General features: G+C 42.4%; 1 protein-coding gene across 2 annotated transcripts in view; it reads left to right on the top strand.

Annotated features, from left to right (window-relative positions):
• The window catches only part of ELAPOR1 (endosome-lysosome associated apoptosis and autophagy regulator 1), a 76,273-nt gene that overhangs the window by 26,045 nt on the left and 27,558 nt on the right, over positions 1–22,670 (top strand). For both annotated transcript variants that reach the window (XM_017657955.3, XM_017657954.3), the window contains exons 2-3: positions 17,166–17,286; positions 19,345–19,528. In XM_017657955.3, coding sequence (XP_017513444.1) covers positions 17,166–17,286; positions 19,345–19,528 — 305 coding nt within the window. The remainder of the gene's footprint in view (positions 1–17,165; positions 17,287–19,344; positions 19,529–22,670) is intronic.

Genomic DNA, 22,670 nt, shown 5'->3' with positions numbered 1-22,670 from the left:
TGACTTCCTACTTTTTCCTCTAAAGAACATTTTCCCATAGGTCAGAGTCAGTGGCTCATTCTGTCCAGGGTAGCAAAAGGCTGCTACAAGCCTTCCCCTGCCTGGCACTCCCCACACTCCAGATCCAAGAATCCTGCTTTAAAAAAACTTCTTTAAAGGAAGCATTAACTTTTTAAAAGTATTTCATTAAAAAAATTTCTTTGAACAAGTAATTCATGCACATGATCATTTAAAAGTGTAAGGGGGTACAAAATAAAACAATAAGTGTTCCTCCCACCCGTGTGCCCCACCACGGAGTTCTCTGCCAGGAAGCAGCCCCTGCTGCATTCACACTTACTACTGAAGTTAGTTTGCACTCCCGGGTACCCTGTAGACACTGGCTGTACACAGAAGACATGATGGCAGCCCTGACTGTAGGCTTCTCTCCCTTTGTTTGGAGAACAAAACCAGTATCAGCAAAACACTCATGGGAAAATGTGCTGGTCACAAAATCAAGGTGTAACACCCAAGTTATAAGGGGTTCCTCTAAATTAATTTTAATTATTCAGCTTGGGATTGGAGAAGTTGAATTTTTAGCCAGATATTATAAGCCAGGAGGTTATAGCTATGGATTGAGGTAAAAGAAAGCTAGAAGGCATTAAAGAAATCACTTCTTTTTAAAAAATTCTTAAAGCATGTTTTTTCTCATCTGTCACTTTCTGCCTGTTATTATATTTATATATATATTTACAGTATTCTTATTTTATGACATATAACTTATTGGATAGTACCTTGTATACTATGTGAATAGCATTCCCTGGGATTATGCAGTGCACAACCTAAACAGCTGTATACAGGGGTCCTTGTATATGCTAGGACCACCTTGATTGTATTTGTATCCCCTTACCGTATATTTAGTGAATATTTTTGGCTGAATTACCTTGAAGAAAAGTGAGCAACATCTTAAAGTGTTATAGCTGGGGCATAGGGTCAGAATAAAGAGAAAGATGGTTCGAGAAGTAAGCAGGGGTCAGGGAGTGAAGGCCCTTGTAAACCTTGCATGGAGTCTTGTGCTTACAATCTGAGGACAACAGTGGTACAGTGATACGTTCTGTTTTGCCATTCAGATTGGTCACTCTGGCTATTGCCTGCAAGACGAGTGAGGAGGCTCCTCCAGGCAAGAGGTCACTGTATTGTGACTTCACTGGTACCAGTGTGGATGGAGAAAGGTAGACTGATTCAAGTAGTATTTTGGAGGTAGAAATAGATAAGTCTTAAGCCAATATAATATTATGTATCAACTATACTTCAATAAAAATAAAATAAATGCTGACAATGAAAATAAAAAAAGAAAATAGGTTTGGGTGATTATATGGGGAAGCTAAGAGAGAGACATGTCCAGGACACTGTTCCTGGCTTGAGGAGGTGCTGAATGTAGCAGTTTCAATATCAGAGCAAAAGAACAATACCAAGACTGGTACTTTATTATTTAAAATGTTTGGAGTTCATCAAACATTTTAAAGGAATAAGTGAAAGTAAGTATTTAGACACTTCAGATGTAGCACATCAAGTAAAGTGTACATTTATTAAAATATAAACATTATCATCATTCTAACATAAATTGCTAGGCAATAAAATTAATGAAAATAAAGTATTTTAAAAAATCCCTGAAGACCCATATTGCCACCATAAAGTGGATAGTGGTACCATTCAGTTAGGTATGGAACACCAGTGGGGAGGGCAATAACTATTTTTAAATGTTGGATCTGATGTGCCTGAGAAATGCCCACCATAGGCAGGTCAAGGTAAGGATCAGGAGCTCAGGACTAAGTGAGTTCAAGATACAAGCTTGGAATTATCAGTCCATGAAGACTATTGAAAACTATGGAAATAGCGTTGTGTAAGAGAGTTGAACTGAGCTTTAAAAGGCTAGGATTTTAATTGAAGAAGATGTGTAGGTAAAAGGATTAATTTATAAGCTGAAGAAAAGAGCAAATCAAAGAAAGCTATGGAGTTAGAACCAAGTGGAGACTGTTAGTGGAGTGCTGGTAAATGTTGAACAAACTGCTCTTTAGATGTGAAGGGAAACCCTCCTTTATTGTATTTACTGGTTTCCCTGGTGTAAATACTCCCATTACAGTCAATTTCAAGCTTTCAGTGTCACTGAGCCTGGAGATGGGATCCATGAGCACAGTCAGCTCTTGTGAGCTCAGACAAGTGAACTCTAGTCCACAGCTGGATGTAGTCCTGATGCAAACAGAGGATTCTGTCAGGGAGCAGTGTAGGTTATGTTTAAGAGATAAAGGAAACCAATAGTGTGCTATAAAGACAGATGATAACAAATGTTGGTAAGGATGTGGAGAGATTGAAACTTTCATACATTGCTGGTGAGAATATAAAATGGTGCAGCCTCTGACAGTCTGGCAATTCACCAAGAAGTTAAACACAGACTTACCATATGACCCAGCAATTCCTCTCCTTAGATATTCCCCAAAGAACCGAAAACATGTTCACACAAAACTTGTAAACAGATGTTCATAGCAGCCAAAAGTGGAAACAACCCAAAATGACCATCGACTGTTAATGGATAAATAAAATGTGGTATATCCATACAATGGACTATTATTATTGAGCTGTAAAGATCAATTAAGTACTGATGCATGCTACAGTATGGATGGACCTTGAAAACATTATGCTAAGCAAAAGAAGCCAGACACAAAAGGCTGCATATTATATGATTCCGTTTCTATGAAATGTCCAGAATAGGTGAATCCATAGAGACAAAAAGTAGATTCGTGGTACCAGGGCTGGGAGAGAAGAAAATGGGGAGTGACAGCTATGGGTAAGAGTTTGAGGACTCTTAACTCTCAGTTTGAGTAACAGTGTTCTGGAAGACTGTGGTGTTGCAGCTGCTCAGACCCATTTGCTCCCCTGGAGTTACAGAAGCCCTGTCGGTTGACCTGGCTCTCAGGCTAGCAGTCCATCGTCCAGCTTCAAGTTCTCCATCATAAACAAGTGACACATAACAGACACACTATGCTGTCTTTGGAGAGTTTTGCATAGGCCAGGACTTAGTTGGATTGTTTCTTTCGTGTATGATTAAAACTCAGGTGAAAAACTTAATGGAACATTTCGATCTCATTAAAAACCAGAGAAAAGCACATCTTTGAAATATGATCTCATAAAGCCCTGCCTTATAGAGCAGATGTGTGTACCAAATTCTCACCTATCAGAAAGGGATTGAAATTCATAAAAGGACATTGTGTTTCCTGGCTACAAAGCCATTTCAATCCTAGGGATATTTACAAGCAATATTGAAAAGTCCTCTACCCCTGATGGACTGGCCACAGTTACCAAGTGTCTAAATGTCAGCGACCAGCCTTTCTCTTGGGGAAATTAGCTGTGGGGGAGGAGTTGGGAGAGAAAAGTGGAAAAATGACAGATGTTGTTTCATATGTATGAGAAGACTGGGATCAGAGAAGAGGGTGAGTCAGGGCAGGTGGTAAACATCAGCGGGAACCAAGGAGGGTCTAATTGTTGCTGTCATCATTTCCATAGACCAGAAATGTCACTGGGCTCCTTTCTCTTTGCCCTATTGCCAGAAAAAAGAGAAGGGGCTAGCACCCTCTCCACGAGCTGTCTCCAGGCCGGGTCAGAGCAGTAGATGGCTTCTTCTTTTTTTAAACCAGTTTACAAAAACTTTCCTGAACATAATCTCCTAGTTGTCCTGAGAGTTTGATCTTATTCAGTTTGGGGCTGGGGGTAAATCTATTTAATCATCTTAGCAGGGTGTTATCATCCCCATTTTATGGGCAAGGGAATGGAGGCATGGGGAGATTTAGTAACCAGTCCACAGTCATGCAGTTTGAGGGTGGCAGGACAAGGTGACAGTCTACATCTCTGGGCTCTACTCCAGAGTGCCCTGCACAGCTCCAGAGCTGCTCTAGAGTTATGCCCCTTTGCCACCATGCAAGTCACTCAGCGAATACTTACTGATAACTACTGTGTGTCAGGCACTGTTCTGGGCATTTGGCCTACCTCAGTGAACAAAAAATAAAGATCCCTATTATTATGGGGCTTCCATTTGATCTGGAGTGGGGTCAGGGGCAGAAATGGACAATAAACATGAATAACTCAGTTATAAAGTGTGTTTGAAGATAGTAGGTACTCTGGAAAAAATAAATCATAAAGAGGGAGGAACAACCTAAGACAGGCACATCGCAGGGGGGCCATCAGGTGAGAAATTGGGGATCAACAGAGGTGAGGCTTAGAACCTCACCCCCCCCTGTTTTGAGACAAATCTTCTGCATCCGTGGATGTTTTGTTGCCTTTGTCTAGCTTGGATTAATACTTAGTCTATAGGCACACACCTGATCATCTACATTTGCCCTCTTACAGCACTAAACTATGTTTTCTACCTTTATCTTGCATCTACGTACCACTTTAGCATTTTATTAAAAATAATAATAATAATAATAATAATAATAATAAGGGAGAAATGTGGGATTCACATATAAATCAAGTATAAAAATCAAACGAATATTCATATTTGACCTGATTCTTTATAGTTCATAATGCGTGATCAAAACCGAAAGTTTCTGTGATGACTGCCCTTGCACTGTTCACCATGTAAGAACTTATTCACTATGTAAGAACTTGTTCACCATGTAAAAACTTGTTTGTTTTGCTTCAGAAGATTGGAGACTGTTGAGAATTAGGCTTGGGGTTGATTAATGATTGTGCATTGAGTCCCCTATACAGCATTTTATTGTTGTTAACAATCATATGATCAATAAATATGAAAGATGCCCTCTCAAAAAAAAATTTTTTTAAATAAATAAAAATAAATCATAAAGGGTTTGAGGATCAGTGGGATGGAGGGAAGCAGGTTATATTTATAAACAGGGAGGTCATGGCAGTGAGGATGATGGGGGTGGGAGGAGCTGTGGTAATAAAAGAGGAAGATGCATGTAAGGTGCCCGGCCCAGAGCCCCGTGCAAGGGTGCCCATATGGGCTCACTGATGGTGGTGTCATTGCCACACCAGTCCCTTCTTCCTCATTAGCTTGCAGAGTATCTCCCAGGAGCCCCCAGAGCAAGGCTGTGCCCCAAATGGACAGGCAGCTTAAGTTACACACAGGTTGGACAGCAGGGTCAGTGTCCTGCCCAGCCCAGAGCATAGTGGCCAAAACTGCCCCAGCCAGGTGTGCACACCCAGTATCTGCTTGGTGTGTTGTGTCCATGGCCAAACCAGCAGGCCAAGCTCTGCCAGGGTGACCATGCACTGTCCCTGCTGTTTGTAATCAAAATGGAAGCTAGAAATAATAATAATAATAATAATGGAGAAATGTGGGATTCACATATAAATCAAGTATAAAAATCAAACGAATATTCATATTTGACCTGATTGTTTATAGTTCATAATGCGTGATCAAAACTGAAAGTTTCTGTGATAACTGCCCTTGTACTGTTCAGCATGTAAGAACTTATTCACTATGTAAGAACTTGTTCACCATGTAAGAACTTGTTCATTATGCTTCAGAAGATTGGAGACTGATGAGAATTAGGCTTGGGGTGGATTAATGATTGTGCATTGAGCATTGAGTCCCCTATACAGCATTTTATTGTTGTTAACAACCATTTGATCAATAAATATGAGAGATGCCCTCTCAAAAAAAAAATCATACATGGGTCAAAGAGGAAATATTAAAGGGAAATTAAAACTTATTTTGAAGTGAAATAAAATGAAAAACATAGCAAATAAAAATGTATCGAATGTAAAAAAAAAAAAAAAAAGGAAGCTAGAAGCCCAGAGAAGAGTAGAAGGGACAATGTGAGCCATGGTCTCCCATATACTTCCAGACTGGGAGCCCCAGGGCTCCAGGCACCATGTTGCCAGGCAACCACAAGCAGATGGAGGACAGCCAGCCGGGGCCAGCCTGGGGCTGTTTGCTCTGGCCACTGCTGGGTCTGGTGACGCCTCTTGGGGAGAAGGTTGTTACTTGTAGGCAGAGAAAACAACTGACCAGATAGGGTAATTTAAGAGGCCAAAAAGACATCTGTGACCCTATAAGTCTACCTCAGTGCCCCCCATTTCACCTGTAGCAGTTTGTTTTTCAAGAGATGGCTGCTGTGTTAAACTTTCTTGGGGTGTGAAACTTTTGGTTCAAAAAGAATCTCAACTGAGAAGAATAAACTTAAAGGATATTTAAAAACAACATTGCTCCATTAAAAGGGGGAATCCCCACTCCCCTTTGAGGGGCCTGGCTTTCTAAACCCCTAGACTCTGGAGTATAATTTGAAAATCCCTGGATTAAAGTATTTCAGCCCCCTGTTAAAAAGTGAACAGCCTTGTTTGGTAAAATATTAAACTATTTAAAAATTACTAATACAACTAGGCCAACTGCATTAGACTTCTGGAAGCATTTCATTTCTATTTTTGAAGACATGCAACTTTCAGAGTGACCTCTCTCCTGATAACTTCAAAAGGCCTTCAATCAGGAGCCAACATCCCAACCAACCCAATTTTACTCACTCCTCACATGACCACATGCAACAGGGGAAGTGGCCAGAGAACACCAAGCAGCCTAAGGACAACTGGAGATGATGCACTGTCACTGGGCCACAAAGGGGACCCAGGAGGCCAGTGCTCCCAGACACCACCACCTTACCCAACAGGCTGGACTTTCACGGGCCACAGAGAGAGGCATGTCAGCATCGACTCCCAAACCACATCACAGGTCAGAAAGTGCTGCAGTTCAAAAAGCCACAGCACTTCCTTTATAAATTACCTCAGATGCAAAGGTGCAGAGATTCAGGCACTCTCACATACTGCAGAGAGAGGGTAACTTAGGATAACTATTTGGAATTTGGCAATTTGGTGAAATTTATCAATATCCTTACATTCTGATGCATTCCATATTATACGTCTACACACACACACACACACACACACACACACACACACACACACACTTTTGGAGCCAAATACACTGCTAGGAACTATGCCAGGTAGTGGGGAGATAATGTTAACAAGACAGGTGGCTGCCCTCAAAGAGTTTCTATTTGAATCAGAGATTCTGACAATTAGCCAATAAATTAACAAACGAGATGATTTCTGAGTGGAGGAAGCATTAAATGTCAATAGCAAAAGATGAGAAATGTCCATTAGTAGGACTGGTTAAGTAAGCTCAGGTACACTCATAAGATGGAATAATACTCTGCTGTTAAAAACATGCTCTTGGAATCTCACTACACTGATGGGCAGTGACTGCTATGGGGTATGGGGGGCACACAAGAACAGGGGTGAAAGCATTGTTTTTTCATGCAAAACCTTCATAAGAGTGTATATCAATAATACCTTAATAAAAAAATTACTAATACATCAGGACAGATTTTGATGGCTTTCTGTGTCACAGGGGTGAAAGCATTGTTTTTTCATGCAAAACCTTCATAAGAGTGTATATCAATAATACCTTAATAAAAAAATTACTAATACATCAGGACAGATTTTGATGGCTTTCTGTGTCAGTGAGTTGGGTGGGTGGGGTTCCTTAGAGGAGCTAATGAAACCTGCGGACCCTCGGCCCAGAAAAATGCACACAGCTGAAGTTTGCCTCCGGGTGTGGGGGCGTGGCCCCTGGGCCGTGGGTAAGGGCCTGTCTTGTGGGAGATTAATTTTTCTGAAGTGCTTCCAAATAAGATTAAGTGTTAAAGCATAGAAGAGTGAATTTTGAAGGAGGGAGGAAGAAGACTATCTAGAGGAGTATCAGAATCTTGGGGTAGAGCCCAGGAATCTATATTTTTAACATGATCTCCAGGTAGTTGTGATGATCAGACAGATGTAGGCACCAGAGGTCTAGAGCTGGTATGTCTGGGCCATGGGCCCAGGAGACACTGCTCCTAAGTCTGCAGTCCTAAGAGGATGAGAAGGAGGGAGGGAGAGAGGAGAAGGCCTGCTGTCCTCCCCAGTCTGACCCGCTGGAGGACAATAGGAAAGATCCTGCGCCTTTTGCATCCACTCACAGCGGGACAGAGTGAGGTCGCTTGTCCCTAGCCAGACAATCCACTCAAAACCTGAGGGAGGTTGCTCCACCACAAAAACAGCAAAGAATAGGAGTTTGGGAAACCATCCAGCTAAGACAGGGCATATGGGAAAATCTCATCTGGAGCACTGATTTTCAAATTCTAACATTTCTCCATGGTTCTCCATGTCCTGTGCTAAGAGGAGATCATTCCTCCTTGACAGTTGGAATTGTTTAATGGGATCTGCACCTATCTGAGTCAGGCACTTTCCAAGCAAAGGAGCATTTGCAAATGAGTCAGCAAATACCAACTCATCCCTCTGTACTAAGCTTAGAGGGTGTGCCTGGCCTACTCTGGCCCCTTCTTGACATTCTTCCCTAAAGGATCTGCTTTTCAGGGACCATGAGAAGAGAAGGAGATGAGCCCACAAGTGAGAAAAGCACAAGAAATTGCCTCCTCCAGACGCCAAGGCCTCTAGTCCAAATCCAGGTTTACTTAAGAACCTGTTTCTTGACACAGTCCCTATCCTGGCCAAGACAAACTCCAGGCATGTTGATCCCCTGCTGCGTTGAGTGGTTGTGACTTTATGCAGTAGTGGCTGCGTGATCCTAGACTCAGGATGTGAGGCCCCTGCTTCACTCTGTCTAGTCTGTTTGCGGGCAGTTGGTGGAGGGCAGGTGTCCCCTTCTTCCCGGGCAGTCTCTTACAGTGATTCTTAGCCCTGTCAGTGTTTCACTCAAATGTATCCATTTATCCAAATATTTGTGCAGTTCAAGCATATAAATTTTGCTTTAAAAAAATCTATAAAAAAGCAAAAACTTCAACTGGGGAGGAGTGGGTGGAAGTAAATGGGGAGTGCATGGAAGTAGATGAGCAAGAATGGCAGAAATTGTTAAGTATTGAAACTTTGTGATACGTAGATGGGGAGGTCATTATGTTCTGTTTTTAAAATATATGTATTTGAAATTTATCATAATAAAAGGTTTTTAAAAAAGACTTGAGATGTCTGTTTTCTCTTAGAAATCTCCCTTCCCGATCAAGAATCTTAAAGAAACTTATACTATTTACCCTAGTAATTCCACTCTGGGAGTCTATGCAAAAGAAATAATGAGAGATACACAGAAAACTTCATTGTAGTGCTGTTTAAAATAAGGAAAAATTGGACAAAAGTCAATGTCCAACAATAGGAGACTGGTTCAAGTAACTGGCGCAACCAGTAAAAACATGGGAAAGTTCTTGTGACCTAAAATATAAGTAACCGTCAGAATACAAAACTATGTACCATCTGATCTTCATTTTGTTTTTAAAAATGCATTTGCATATATAGAAAAACAATCTGGAAAGAAATACAAGAAAATGTTAAAAGTAGTTAAAAGTAGTGATTTCTACGTGGTAGGCTTATGGAAGATTTTTATTTTCTTTTAAATTCTAGCCTGTATTTTCATCTTGCCTATAATTAACATTTATTATTTAGACACTTTTTTTTTTTAAACTGAGAAATACCAGAAATGCCATACAATCCAGTAATTCCACTTCTGGGTATTTATCCAAAGAAAACAAAACCATAAATTCAAAAAGATATCTGCACCTCTGTATTTATTGCAGCATTATTTACAATAGCCAAGATATGGTAGCAAACTAAGTGTCTATCAATAGATGAATAAAGAAGATGTGGCACATATATACAATGGAATATTACTCAGCCATAAAATATAATGAAATCTTGCCATTCATGACAGCATGGATGGACTTAGAAGGTATTATACTAAGTGAAATAAATCAGATGAGAAAGACAAATACCATACAATTTCACTTACATCTGGAATCTAAAAAAACAAAACAAATGAACAAACAAATAACAACAACAAATCAGACTCATAAATACAGAAAACAAACTGGTGATTAACAGGAGAGAGGCTGGGGGATGGACAAAACAGATAAAGGAAATTGAGAGATACAAAGTTCCAGTTATAAAATAAGTAAGTCATGGGGATGAAGATTACAGCATAGGGAATGTAATCAATAATATTGTAATAACTTTGTATGGAGGCATGTGATAACTACCTTTATTGTGGTGAGCATTTGTAAGATATGTACTTGTCAAATCACTATGTTGTATACCTGAAACTAATATAAACTTGTACACCAACTGTACTTCAATTTTTTAAAAAGGCAAAAAAAACATAAAATAAATAACAACTGAGAAATGCCATTTTACAGGAAGGGGTAAAAGGTGGAAGGAAGAACAGATTTCCATGCAGGTACCAGCCATAAAATAACAAGGTTTTGAAACCGAAAGGAATCTTAGAAATTATAAATTGTCTAAATCCAACTTTCTCATTTAACAAACCAGGAGACGAAAGACCAGAATGGGGAATGGCCACCTGGGCCATTTGTTCTCGGTCTCTCAGACGGCTTGCTTTGGGCACTCCTCTGAGCCCTCCCTTCCCTGAGGAGCTTTGCAGCCTGGAGTGTATCCATGTTAGCCTCTGAAGGCCCCATTTGGGGAGCAGCCCCTTGACTTCTCAGCCAGTCTGGGCCACCCGTTGCCAGCATCGTTGGCCAGCTGGGCTGAGCAGTGCCCTGGCAGGAAGAAGGCCAGTGGAGCAATTAGACCTCACTGCTCCCCAGCCACCCAGCTCCTCCCTCTAACTGTCCTAGGCAGGCCATCTCTGTCTTCTCAGCAATGCTGTTGCAGAGCAGAGGTTACATCAAAGTAGCTAGACTCAGTGTTTGTGGGGTCTGGCCTAGCATGGCTTTCAAACCATCGTGAGTTGAAAAAGAAACATTTTGGTTCAGTGGTTAGTGTCAAGTTGGAGTCAGAGATGTGTTACCCTCAGCCAGAGTCCTTACACATTGTCTTAGTCTGTTTGGGCTGCTATAACAGAATACCATAAACTGGGTGGTTTAAAAGGCAAACATTCATTTCTCATGGTTTTGGAGGCTGGGAAGTCCAAGATCTAGGTGCCAGGAGATCCAGTGTCTGGTGAGAGCCTTCTTTCTGGTTTGTGGACAGCCGTCTGCTCACTGTAACCTCACATGACTGAGAGAGAGGGCTGGCTCTGTTCCTCTTAGAAGACACTAGTCCCTTCATGGGGGCTCCAGCCTCATGACCTAATAACCTCCCAAAGGCCTCATTTCTAAATACTATCATTTTAGGGCTTCAACATATGAATTTTAGGGGGACACAAACATGTAGTTCATAACAGACATCAAGACCTTCTCTGGAAAAAAGTGGGACCAGGCAAGAGCTTGCATGAATTAACTGCAGAAAGCAGCGGAAAACCGGAAGTTAGCCTATTTGTGTAAGAGTTTATAGTCTGTCTCCTCCCCACCCCCTCCCAGCCAGCACACTTCCCACCACATTCACATCTGTGCTCTGTCAGAGCGTGACTTTGTCTCAGACCCAGTGCTTCAACAGAACCTAGCACATAATAGGACCTCAATAAGTACTTGTTGAATATGGAATGAGTGAACATAATTTTCCTAGACCATAAAAGACTTGGCACGTTCCAAGCTAACAATATTTCCAGAGTTTAAACATTTTAATTCCAAAAGAGCAGAATGTTTAAAAAATATTTTTTAGCACTTAATATTTACTGGTAGAACTGTAATGCAATGCTTTCACTAGTCATCAAGAGCAAAAAAAATAAAGTCAGGGAACTACCATAGCATAACCAATGAGACTGTCATGACATCCACTCTGTTGCCCTCCACGCCTCCCTTTTGAAGGTCTCTTGAATTTGACCAACCAATTTAATAGTAATTTTTAAAAATATATTTGTACATATAATTTTATTTGGGAGACATTTCTTAAATTTACACTTCCAGATCATCAGGCTTCTTCTCTCCAGGGTACTTAATAGGGTAAGTTAGAGGCTGGGCATGTGCCTGTGCCATAATTTTTTAAATAATTGAAGTATAGTTGATATACAATATTATATTGATTTCACAAATACAACATATTGATTCAACTGTTATATACATTAAATGCTCACCCCAACTAGTGTAGTTACTGTCAACACAGAAAGATGTTACAGAACTATTTACTTTATTCTTTATGCTGTACTTTCAGCCCCATGACTAATTTATATTATGAATGACATTGTGTGCCTTTTTATCCCCTTCACCTATTTCACACACTCACCCAAACCCCTTCCCATGGTAACTACCAGTCATTTCTCAGTATCTACAAGTCTATTGCTATTTTGCCCATTTTGTTTTGTTTTGTTTTTAGATTCCACATATAAGTGAAATCATATGGTATTTGTCTTTCTCTGCCTGGCTTATTTCACTTATCATGATACCCTCTAGGTCCATCCATGTTGCCTCAAATGGCAGGAGTTCCTTCTTTTCATGGCCAAATAATATTCCATTGTATATCCAAAAATGTATCACATCTTCTTTATCCATTCATCTATTGAGGACATTTTGGTTGCTTGCATATCTTGGCTGTTGTTAATGTGGCAATAAACATAGAGGGATGTATCATTTGCGAAAATATTCTGCCATAGTTTGCCATTTTGTTTTGTTGACAGTTTCCTTTGCTGTACAGAACCTTTTTAGTTTGATATAGTATCATAACTTATTCCCAAAAAAGTTGTGGTAATGTATACACAACATAAAAATGTACCATCTTGACCATTTTTAAGTGTATAGTTCAGGCATTAAGTGCATTCAAACTGTTGTGCTACCATCACCGCCACCTATTGACAGAAATCTTTTCATCTTGAAAAACCAAAACTGTACTCAGGGCCTGCCCCTAGCAACCGCTATTCTATTTTTTGTCTCTATGAATTTGACTACTCTGGGTGCTTCATATAAGTGGACTCACACAGTATTTGTCCATTTGTGATGCTTGGCATAATTTTCATTTTTGTTACTACTGTGGATTTGGTTGGGGGTAGCACCAAGGCTAGCCGTAGGTAGAGAAGTGAGGAGGGGGCTTATCCCCCGCTACCCCACACATTCCTGCCCTGTCAGGGTCCACCCCACTCAGGTCCCTACTCAGGGCTAAGTGCCCTACCCCGCCCCCCACCCCAGCTCCACATACCCAGGGAGAGCATCTGCTTGGCCTTGTGTGAGTCTGTGTTGTGCGTGGGCAGAGGCCATCCTGTCCAAGAGTCCCGCCAAGACTGACAGTAATAAGGAGGGGAGGTATCCTCTCAAAGACAGTCTGTTGCCAGACAAGAGGGCGGGCAAAAACACACATGTCCACAGCACAGGAGGCCCTTCGGTGAGGTTTAAAGTGCCTTTCAGCCTTCCCAGTCCACACAACTCTGGGCTTGACTCTATGCCCTTTGGGCCCTGTTTGCTAAGTATTTTTTATAACCCTTGGCTTTCATAGCAAAGTTTTCATCATCTTGGAAGCCACTGCTGGGCACCAGACACACACTGTGAGTGTGAGTGGCACCTGTGTGGGCTGCCCACGAGCACCAGCAGGCTGGAACACAGCTCTGGACTCAGATTGCCTGGGTTCGGTCCTAGCTTGGCAATCTCCTGGCAGTGTCACCTTGAGCAAGTAATTTTTTACCTCTTGATGCCTCCGCTTTCCCATCTGTAAAATGGTAAAAAAAAAACAAAAACCCACTGTGCTGAGCATTTGACCTATATCATCCTACTTATGCTCACAATTGACCTATTACCCGTGGGTAAAAGTTACCGCCTTTCTGGGCAGATCAAAGCCACAAGAGGACACAGAACCTACACACAGAGCTCAGGCCAGATTCCAATATCCACTCACACCCCAAACTGGGCAGCCCTGTGGGAGACCTGCATAGCGGCACATGGCAGCCCTGCCCATGAGGCAGATGTTTCTATTTCCCCATTTTCCACATGAGGCAACTGTGGCTTAGAGAAATTGAGCACTGTGCGGTAATGGGGTGGCAGAATCAAGCCTGGCTTGTCTGTTTGTGCAGGGCTCGCCAAAGAGGCTACCTGCCACCTGTCACCGCCTCGTCAGCTTACACCTTACTCGTCTTCCACAGGGAATGACAACCAAATGCCTCTGTAGCACGTGATCTATACGTTATGTGGTAACCTTTCTCCAATCTCTAATCCTTCACTTTGGTATCATTTAAAAAACTAGGACACGTTATTTTGAAAGAATGTGGGAGAAAGCTGGAAGGAAGGACACAGTTCTCTCCAGGTACCATCTTCTGACTTAGTAATTATGTTATCACTTCAGCAATCCACTCAGTACCTAGACAGCGGGGACTAAAAACATTGTGGGTCTGAGTGAATCCTTTTTCTTCTGGAGCTGAAAGATCAGTGTAACCAACTGACAGCTCAATATTTGCAAAGCAGATCCCAGTGGTTTTTTTCCTCTTCTTTCTCACGTGCCTCAGGAGCATTATATGTGGCTGAGTGATTTAGAGAGGGCAGTTTAACGAAGGTGCTCACCTCACATTTCCAAACCCTTTCCTACTTCCCTGGTTTACATCCAGGCAGTAGGCACTGCCTCCTATGCCCCATTTGAAATTATGATTTGGGTATGTGTCATATCATTGTGTATCAGGGGAGCGAGGAATTGTGTGCTGGACATATATACTGAATATATTTGTGCATCTCCTTTGTGAATCTGTATATTATGCAGACTATGTGCTTTGAAAGACAGATCACTGGGTAAACTGAGGTACTGTTGGGGAATTGATGTGTTCACAGAATGCTGAATATAACTGAGGAGTACTGCCAGTTACATCTATGATTTAAGTGTCTGTCTAAGCTGATGTCTTGAATGGTGAGATAGCAAAGCATAGTTCAGATCTGAAACAGCTGCAGCACAGCCAGCCACCTTGGATGGTGTAAACATCCCCAAGTGACATGAAGTAATTAGCACATATTCAAAGGAAAATTTTCTAAGGCTTGGAACCACCATTTTCCCAGCAAAGCTCCCACCCGCGTGAGACCCAGGGGACACCAAATGAAAGATGATGAAAAGAAATGGGCTTGGCCCAAGTGTTTCCAAAAGGCCAAACGCAGTCAGAGTGAACTGAAATTATCTGCTCGAACAGATTAGATATTTTAACACCAATTTTTGGGCCTCAGAAGTGAGCCTGGATGCTGGCAGACAGTCAACACTGTCTTACTCAATTTTCAGATTTCTCTGTGAATTTGGCCTAGTGTGAGTTTGTGTTTGATTTGATAGATGTACGAGGCTGGAGGAGCCCTGGTGGGCAGGCCTGGGGTCTAGCTCTGTAACTCACCAGCTGTGTGACCTTGGACAAGCCATGTTATCCCGTTAAGAGTGTTTTCCCATCTGTACAAGGAAGGAAACAAGCCCTGCTCTGTGTGCCTTGTGGGGAGTTTGAAGATCAGACGAGATGGCATTTGGGAACTGTAAAAGCACTATGCAAATGACCAGCATAATTACTTCACAGGCAGGTCATGGAATCCCTTCTGCCTGGTTCCCTCACTCGTCAGTTTAATTTATATACTGTGGACTTACCCCTCATTCTTGCAGCAAAACCCTTTGCAGACTATCCTTTTTAGACCTGGAACTGATAGACGTGTAGTTGCCTGAATGTATCCCAGAATCCTCAGAGATAAGACAACAGACTGGAATTATGCGGAAAAGCAGCCTGAGAGTGATGGGAGCCCACGGGCACAAAGAGTTCTCAGCCTGATGTTCTTTCTCTCCCAGGTGATGCTGACATCTAACCCCAAAGCCAAAGATTCTCATCAAAAGTTAGGCTCACAGTTCCCCTAATTTTCCCGTTCTCTATATCTTCTCACTCTGGATAAAAGTGCTGAATGTATGCTTTGCTGTCCTGAGCCCTACCAGGCACAGCACCTAATACTTCTACCTGTTGGGCACACAGTATGCATCTGGTAAATATTTATAATAGAGAAAAATAAAAAGGGGACTCTAAAATTGCTCTCCTAAGTTTCTGAAACTGCAGACCGAGAAACAACATGTTTACCAAATTTTCACAAAACTGAGATGCCGTAGCTTCTAAGACACACCACTTTTTATGCACTGCAAAAAAAGAAAAAGCTTTATTGGTTAAAATATAACACAAAGAATGCTTCCTTATTTTGCTAGTTATAAGCCACATCTTGATTTCACAGATGTTAAAATGTGGAAGAAATGTGCAGTTTAGCTTGGATGACATGCAGTATGTCTCCTTCTTTCCAGAGGTGAGATTTTCTCCTTTTGATTCTGATCTATTCTTAGATCAACAGACTTCAAAACTGTCTTGTTTTTAGTCTCAGCTCCTTGCATTTATACATGTTATACAATCGTCATGCTTTCAAATGGATTGAAGGGGGACACAAAATCTATTTTTCTGATGGACACAAGAATACAAAGTACTTCTATATTTAGATATGGTTTTAGCAAAGGGCGGATGGTAAAATATTTGTCAGAGCCAAAATCACATTAATTCTGTGGTCTGTTGTTTATTACAAGATTTAAAAGAGTAAGGCGTGTTTAAGGGTACTTGGCACATCTGTTGTGTTTCCTTTCTCCCAAGTAGTGCTTTTTATTATTTTCCTTGTTGCTGCTGCTATTCTATTTATTGTCTGATTTGGCTGTTGCACTGTTATTATTCAGTTATTCTTAGTTCAGGTAAAGCAACTGAAGTGTGAGTTTCTCATTGTATGAAACAATTAGGCATGATAGGCCCATGTGATGGGGGCACACACAAGCCTGGGCTAAATATGACATTTTCATAAAATGCAAGGTGGGAATTCATAGTCTTTCAGGGCAGAAGGGAGCATGAAGAACAAATGGAAGTAGAAATACAGCTTCTGTGACAGTGCCTTGCAGATATTTCATGGACCAATTCTTGCTCATAATTCTACACTTTGGGACAAAAAAACCTCCATTTGCTTCTAGCATGTTCTTTAGTTACCTTCCTACATTCTCCTGGTCTGTCAGGTTATTATTTATACACAACAAAGAAGTCATGCAAAAAAAAAAGGATTTCTAAGGAATAGACCACAGCTGGTGGAGAGGAATGGTCTCAGTTATTGCGGCTCCTGTATGTGCTGGATAACAATCATTTCAGCACCGTGATGTCTTGCTCCCTGTAGGGTCCCAGGGCCTGGCCCTGGGTTGATGACTGTCAGTAGCCATGTGCTGAGGAGGAAGTGGGTAAGAAGCTGTTAATGTTTGATCACTGCTAATGCGCATTTTGCCCACTGTTCTCTCCCCTGCAGTCTGAATACCACTACGAGTACACCGCATGTGACAGCACAGGATCCAGGTGGAGGGTTGCCGTGCCGCACAGCCCTGGCCTGTGCACCAGCCTTCCTGACCCCGTCAAGGGCACCGAGTGCTGTAAGCAGCCCAGCCGCTCAACTTTGGCCTCGGCCCCCAGCCCCCTGTCATCCAAGCTAGGCCCCCCCAACAGTGCAGCTATCTTAAGGAATCAGATCCCTCCCCCAGCAAGTCCCTAAACCCGGCCCCTTTGATATTTGGTGAAGAAACGTTAACGGGGTATCTGAATTTGCTTTTGTTTTTAAATTTAAATCCCATCAAGGGATAAAGTATAAGCAATTCCAACCACGTCCCACTCAGATAACTTTTTTGCATACATTTTCTTTTTTGCCTGTGCATTTGTCTCCAGTCTACACTCCCCAGCCTCAATCAGTCATTAGGAAAGACTAATTTGCTTTCATTCTTGAAAAGGAAGCCAGAGAAGATGAATTTCTGCAGAGACAGACCTTTCGGGTGCACCAAGCATCCCTCCAGGGAAGGAGACCCTCCCAACTTTTAACCAACAGGATTGTCAGCAAGGCAGCTGCTTACATGCAGCTCCCATCCCCGCCTCTGTGACTCTGTAGTCACAACTATTCTATACTGGCAGCTCTTTCCCCTGCACTGGTGGTGGTGTTTTCCCCCAGAAATGCAAAGAGCATAATAATAGAAATCAGAGCATAATAACAGAATCAAGGAAGTTTTGGGAAGGAGATTGAGGGCACTTAAATTCTAAAATAAGGTTAGCAAAGTACCTGATTCAGTAGGTGAGCAAATAAAGTATGTTAAATTCATGAATGGATATTGCTATGATCTGAGCAGAACTGTGGTGTGACTAACAGAAACCAATGAGCCATCTTCAGTTAACCTGCCAGCTTTACTGGGCTCCTCTTGTGCACCATGCCATGTGAACCACTAAGGTGAATGAGGCAGTCTCTCCTCTCAGAAGCTTACAGTCTGGTGGAAGGAGCAGTCACTCATTCATCCACTCATTTTTTTCAGCAAAGCTTTATAGAGCTCCTGCCAATTCTGTGCCAATCACTGAGCCACCATCCCTGGAAGAGCTCAGAACCCCATACGAGGCACACATCAACATGATGTGTTCATACAAGGTGAAAAGGAATGGGGGTTATGGATGCTTAGGGATCAGAAGCAGTAGAGGAAACACTTGAGCAAAAGTTTGGAGGTGAAAGAACCTCAGAAATATTTGGGGAAGAACATGTGTCTGGGGAGGGGCCACACAGGAAGATGATAGAGGGAGTTGGGGAGGAGAAAAGTCTGTAGTGGGAGACCAGGCTGGAAAGGTAGGTCACGGAAAGTTGTGCAAGACTCCGAGTGCCAGGCTGAGACCTTGATTCTATAGCTAAAGGGGAGTGCCTGGTTATTTATTATATAATGGGAATAACAGTACATATCAGGGTTTAGAAAGTTACCTCTGACCACAGAATGAGCAAAGACAAGAAACAAGAAACTAGTCAGGAGAAATTGCAGGGGTTGAGAATCCCAGCCAGCATGGTGGCAGTGGAACCAGAAAGGAGACCTAGGCCAGAGACTCAAGGGAGAATTCAAGGCTGAAGGGCTGGGCACCGTGCAGAGGGGTTGGCACAAGAAATCATAGTATCCTTTTGACTAGGGAGCTCTCAGAATGACCAAGGCCACCCCCTTAGGAAATGAGACCATCAGGGATAAGCCCAATATCTTGCAGTAAAGCAGAGCTGCTGCAACCCAAAGTCTTTTTTTAATATCAGTTTTATTAAGATATAATTTATAATTACATGTCAAAAAGCTCACCCAAGATGTAAAATTCAGTGGTTTTAGAATATTCACAGAGTTGTACGACTGCTAATTTTACAACATTTTCACCACCCCCAAAAGAAGCATCATATCCATTAGCAGTCTCTCCTAATGCCTCCTCCCCGAAGTCTCTGGCACCACAAATCTACTTTCTGTCTCTGAGGATTTGCCCTTTCTGGACATTCCGTATACATGGAATCATACAAGATGTGCTGTGGCTCTGAATCTTAGAGGGTCAAACTCCTGGAGCTCGATCCTCTGCTCCTCCCTCTAGGATGCCCACAACCTGCCTTTTCCTGGTGGCAGTGGCCTCACCATCCCGCCCTTGTCCCTGCTGTGTTCCAGCCTTCTCTTGCAAAGCTGGGGAGTTTCTGGATATGAAGGATCAGTCATGTAAGCCGTGTGCTGAGGGCCGCTACTCTCTGGGCACGGGGATCCGGTTTGATGAGTGGGACGAGCTGCCCCATGGCTTTGCCAGCCTCTCAACCAACATGGAGATTGACAGCGGCACCACAGACAACTGCACCTCGTGAGTCCTCCCCCAACCCTGCTCCCTTGCTGGGAAAGGGCCTGCATGGAGCACCCGACAGCCTGCTCTCCTGCTCTTCAGGCTGGGAAGGGACGATGGAGAGGACGGAACTAAGCTGCCGGGGTGAGGGCTGGAGCAGGCCCCACATGACATCCACCTCAGCCCATTCTTACTGAGCTAAGCCTACCAGTGACTGACAGGCATTTGGGAGAGGAAAAGATGGGGAAATAGAGGAGGATAAGGTGGACAAGAGCTAAATGGCCCAGTCCATTGGAAACAAAACCTAATTGGATTTCCACCATGGTTCAGACCAGCCAATAAAATTCCTCAGCTTGATTGCAACACAATGTGCAAAGGTATCTTCTTGTCTTGGGTGCTAACTTTTAAAAAACTGGTCTGCTGAGCCTGTATTTATAGGTATGGGGGTAATAGAGTAGGACCAGACTTTGGTCAGTGGTGGCTGGGATCTTCCAAATCCTTTGGGATGCTGGTGACCAGAAAATTTTCCAGCTCAAAAAAAGATCTTTTCAGTAATTGGAAAGCTCGATTGAAAAAGCTTGGAGCACTGATGAGCTGTCCTTATCGTAACTTTGATGATTTAATTCCAGGGATAGGAATTAAATGATGTGGGGAAGTGTGGGAGGTGGGTGGGTGGTAATGAATAGATGTAAAAGACAGTCCTTCACTGCTCTTGTTACATATTGATGAAAATATGGGAGAAAGTACATGAAAGTTTCTTTTATACCCAAGGCAATAAAAAAGATAAAACATTAATAATTGTATTACCTTTGGATTTCTAAAACTGGAAGCAATGTCTCCCATTCCTATACTTAAATCTCCTAGAAATACCGATGTCTGAGCCAGGCAGCAGGCATTAAATAGTCCAGTTTTAATGTTATTTTAGAGTTTAATATTGCATTTCAAAATCATCAGTATGACAACATTGGCAGCAGAGTTAAAGCTACAAAGGATTAAAGCTGCAAGGAGAGACAATGTGTGGGTTAAGACAGCCAACCCCCGTTTGAATTCTATAGGGAATGTGATTGACCCTGGACAAGGTGTGGGCCTGGCTCGCTCACTCATTCCTACCAGTGTGAAGAAAGGGTTTCTCTCTCTCAGGACTTAGAGAGTCCAGAAATCATTCTCCCTATGTGGGCCCGTTAATAACAACTTGTGTTTCCATAGCACAGACAGCTTCAGGCCCGCATCTTAAGCAGGGGATAAATGGGAAGGGGTAAATGAGGTTTCTCCTCTGTGGGAATGGAGAGCAAATGGCCACCTAGATAGGTTTTGTGATTTCTTCACTGCTCTCAGAAAGGCAGTAATTGAGCTGGTACCAAGATGCCAAGTGTCTGGCTTTGCTGCTCAACTGCTTATGGACCCTGCCCCCAGTCTAACCTGAACAGCTCCACCTCCCAGCTAGTCTCTGCTTCCACTTCGAGCCTCTTCCAGGCCTCTGTCCACCAGCAGCCAGATTGATTGTAAGACACAAATCTAATCACAGTCCTTTCCTGCTCAAAACTCTAGATTTTATGAATTTCTGTTGTTCTTGGAATACAATGCAATACTTTGCCAATATTCAGCCCTGCCCAGTCAGGACTCTGCTCTCTGCCCATTTCTCCAGCTTCTCTCAAGTAGCTTCCCTCTTGCTTCCTATGCTTCAGTCACACTGGCCACTATGCCCCTTCCCTGCAGGGCCTTTGAACACACTCTGCTAGCTGACTCCTGCTTCACCCTCAGGTCTCTGCCTGACTGTCACTTTCTCAAAGACACCCTCCCTGGCCCCATAGAGTTCCAGTCTTGCATTATCTTGTATTTTTCCTTATGACACTTACCAGAGTTATTACTATGTGATTAATTGTGTGCTTAGTTAAGTTTCTGTCTCCTCAACTAGAAATAGAATGCAAGCTTCAGACTTGAAGGGCTCAAGTCTATCTTCGTTCTTTACTCCAGCATCTAATATCTGGCATAAAGTAGACACAAAATAAATGATTCATAACAAAATAGGCCAATTAAACCAAGTTTCAATAGCAGGATCATGAACCTTCAGGCAATCATCTTTGGATCCTGGATAAATGTCCCAGGACTAAGGTTCTGGAAACAGTCCTCAGATCCAAGACTGGGATAAGCCAGATGGAACAGAAATTAAGAGGGAGTCACAGAAAGGATGTTGCATCTTAGTGGAGAAGAGACAACAGAAGCCCAAACACTGTGATGGTGAAACCAGAATAAGAGAAAGATACATGTAAACATTAAAAAGGGTCTCAAATGTTGGAAGCTTCTAAGTCTTCCTGTACAGTTTCTTCTTTCTAAACTGAACTTATGAACAAGTGCCACAAAGCATGAGCTACGTGAGGTGTCTGGAGGGCCACCATGCAAGGATTCCTCTTTGAAGACTTGCCTCCCTTTTTCCCAGGGCCATGATAAAACAGCAGGTATAAGCAGATCACAGCTCAATGATTGTGGGCAGGTTTCCTAATCACTTCTGTGCCTCAGTTTCCTCATTTAAAAATGGTGATTAAAACAGTACCTTTCTTATAGGTCGTGGGAAGGGTTAAATGAAATGATACATATAAAGAATTTGGAGCAATGCCTGGCACTAGAAATAAATCAAGACATACTGTTATTACTGAACATGAAATGATCTTCACCAGGGACAGCTCTGACAAAAATCAGAATTGTAATGCATTTTGCAATGTAACCCACTTATGGCATCCTTTTAATTATTCATCCAACTGCAGGAGTTATTTATAGCTGATGCTGTCAAGCATATCAGCACTAAGTGATGCCTTTTTTAACAGGAGAAATCAATATTATTAGGTTAGCTGGGGTGTCTTGGACGAGCTCATCTTAGGTTGTTTGATATGCTTCTATTTGAGAATAATACTAACTCTGAAGAGCTGGTAAGTGCCATGTTATTCAGACAAATAGAAGGGAAACCAGTGGACTTATTTGAGGTCCTCTTAACTGGCCATTTTAATAATTAGAGAATTGTGCTGGTCTCAAGCAAAACAGTGAACTAGGGGGATTGTCTCTGACTGCCATTTCCTACCCTCATCTGGTTGGTCCCAAGTCCCTCCTATGTGCTGAGCCCAGGGCTTGGTACTGGGGATACAATAGTGAGCAAGAGAAATTTGGTTTC

Source organism: Manis javanica, chromosome 4 (assembly GCF_040802235.1).
Source record: "Manis javanica isolate MJ-LG chromosome 4, MJ_LKY, whole genome shotgun sequence".
NCBI classification, from domain to species: domain Eukaryota; kingdom Metazoa; phylum Chordata; class Mammalia; order Pholidota; family Manidae; genus Manis; species Manis javanica.
The sequence above is the reverse complement of the archived record's forward strand: the minus strand, read 5'-3'. Positions and strand labels throughout refer to the sequence as shown.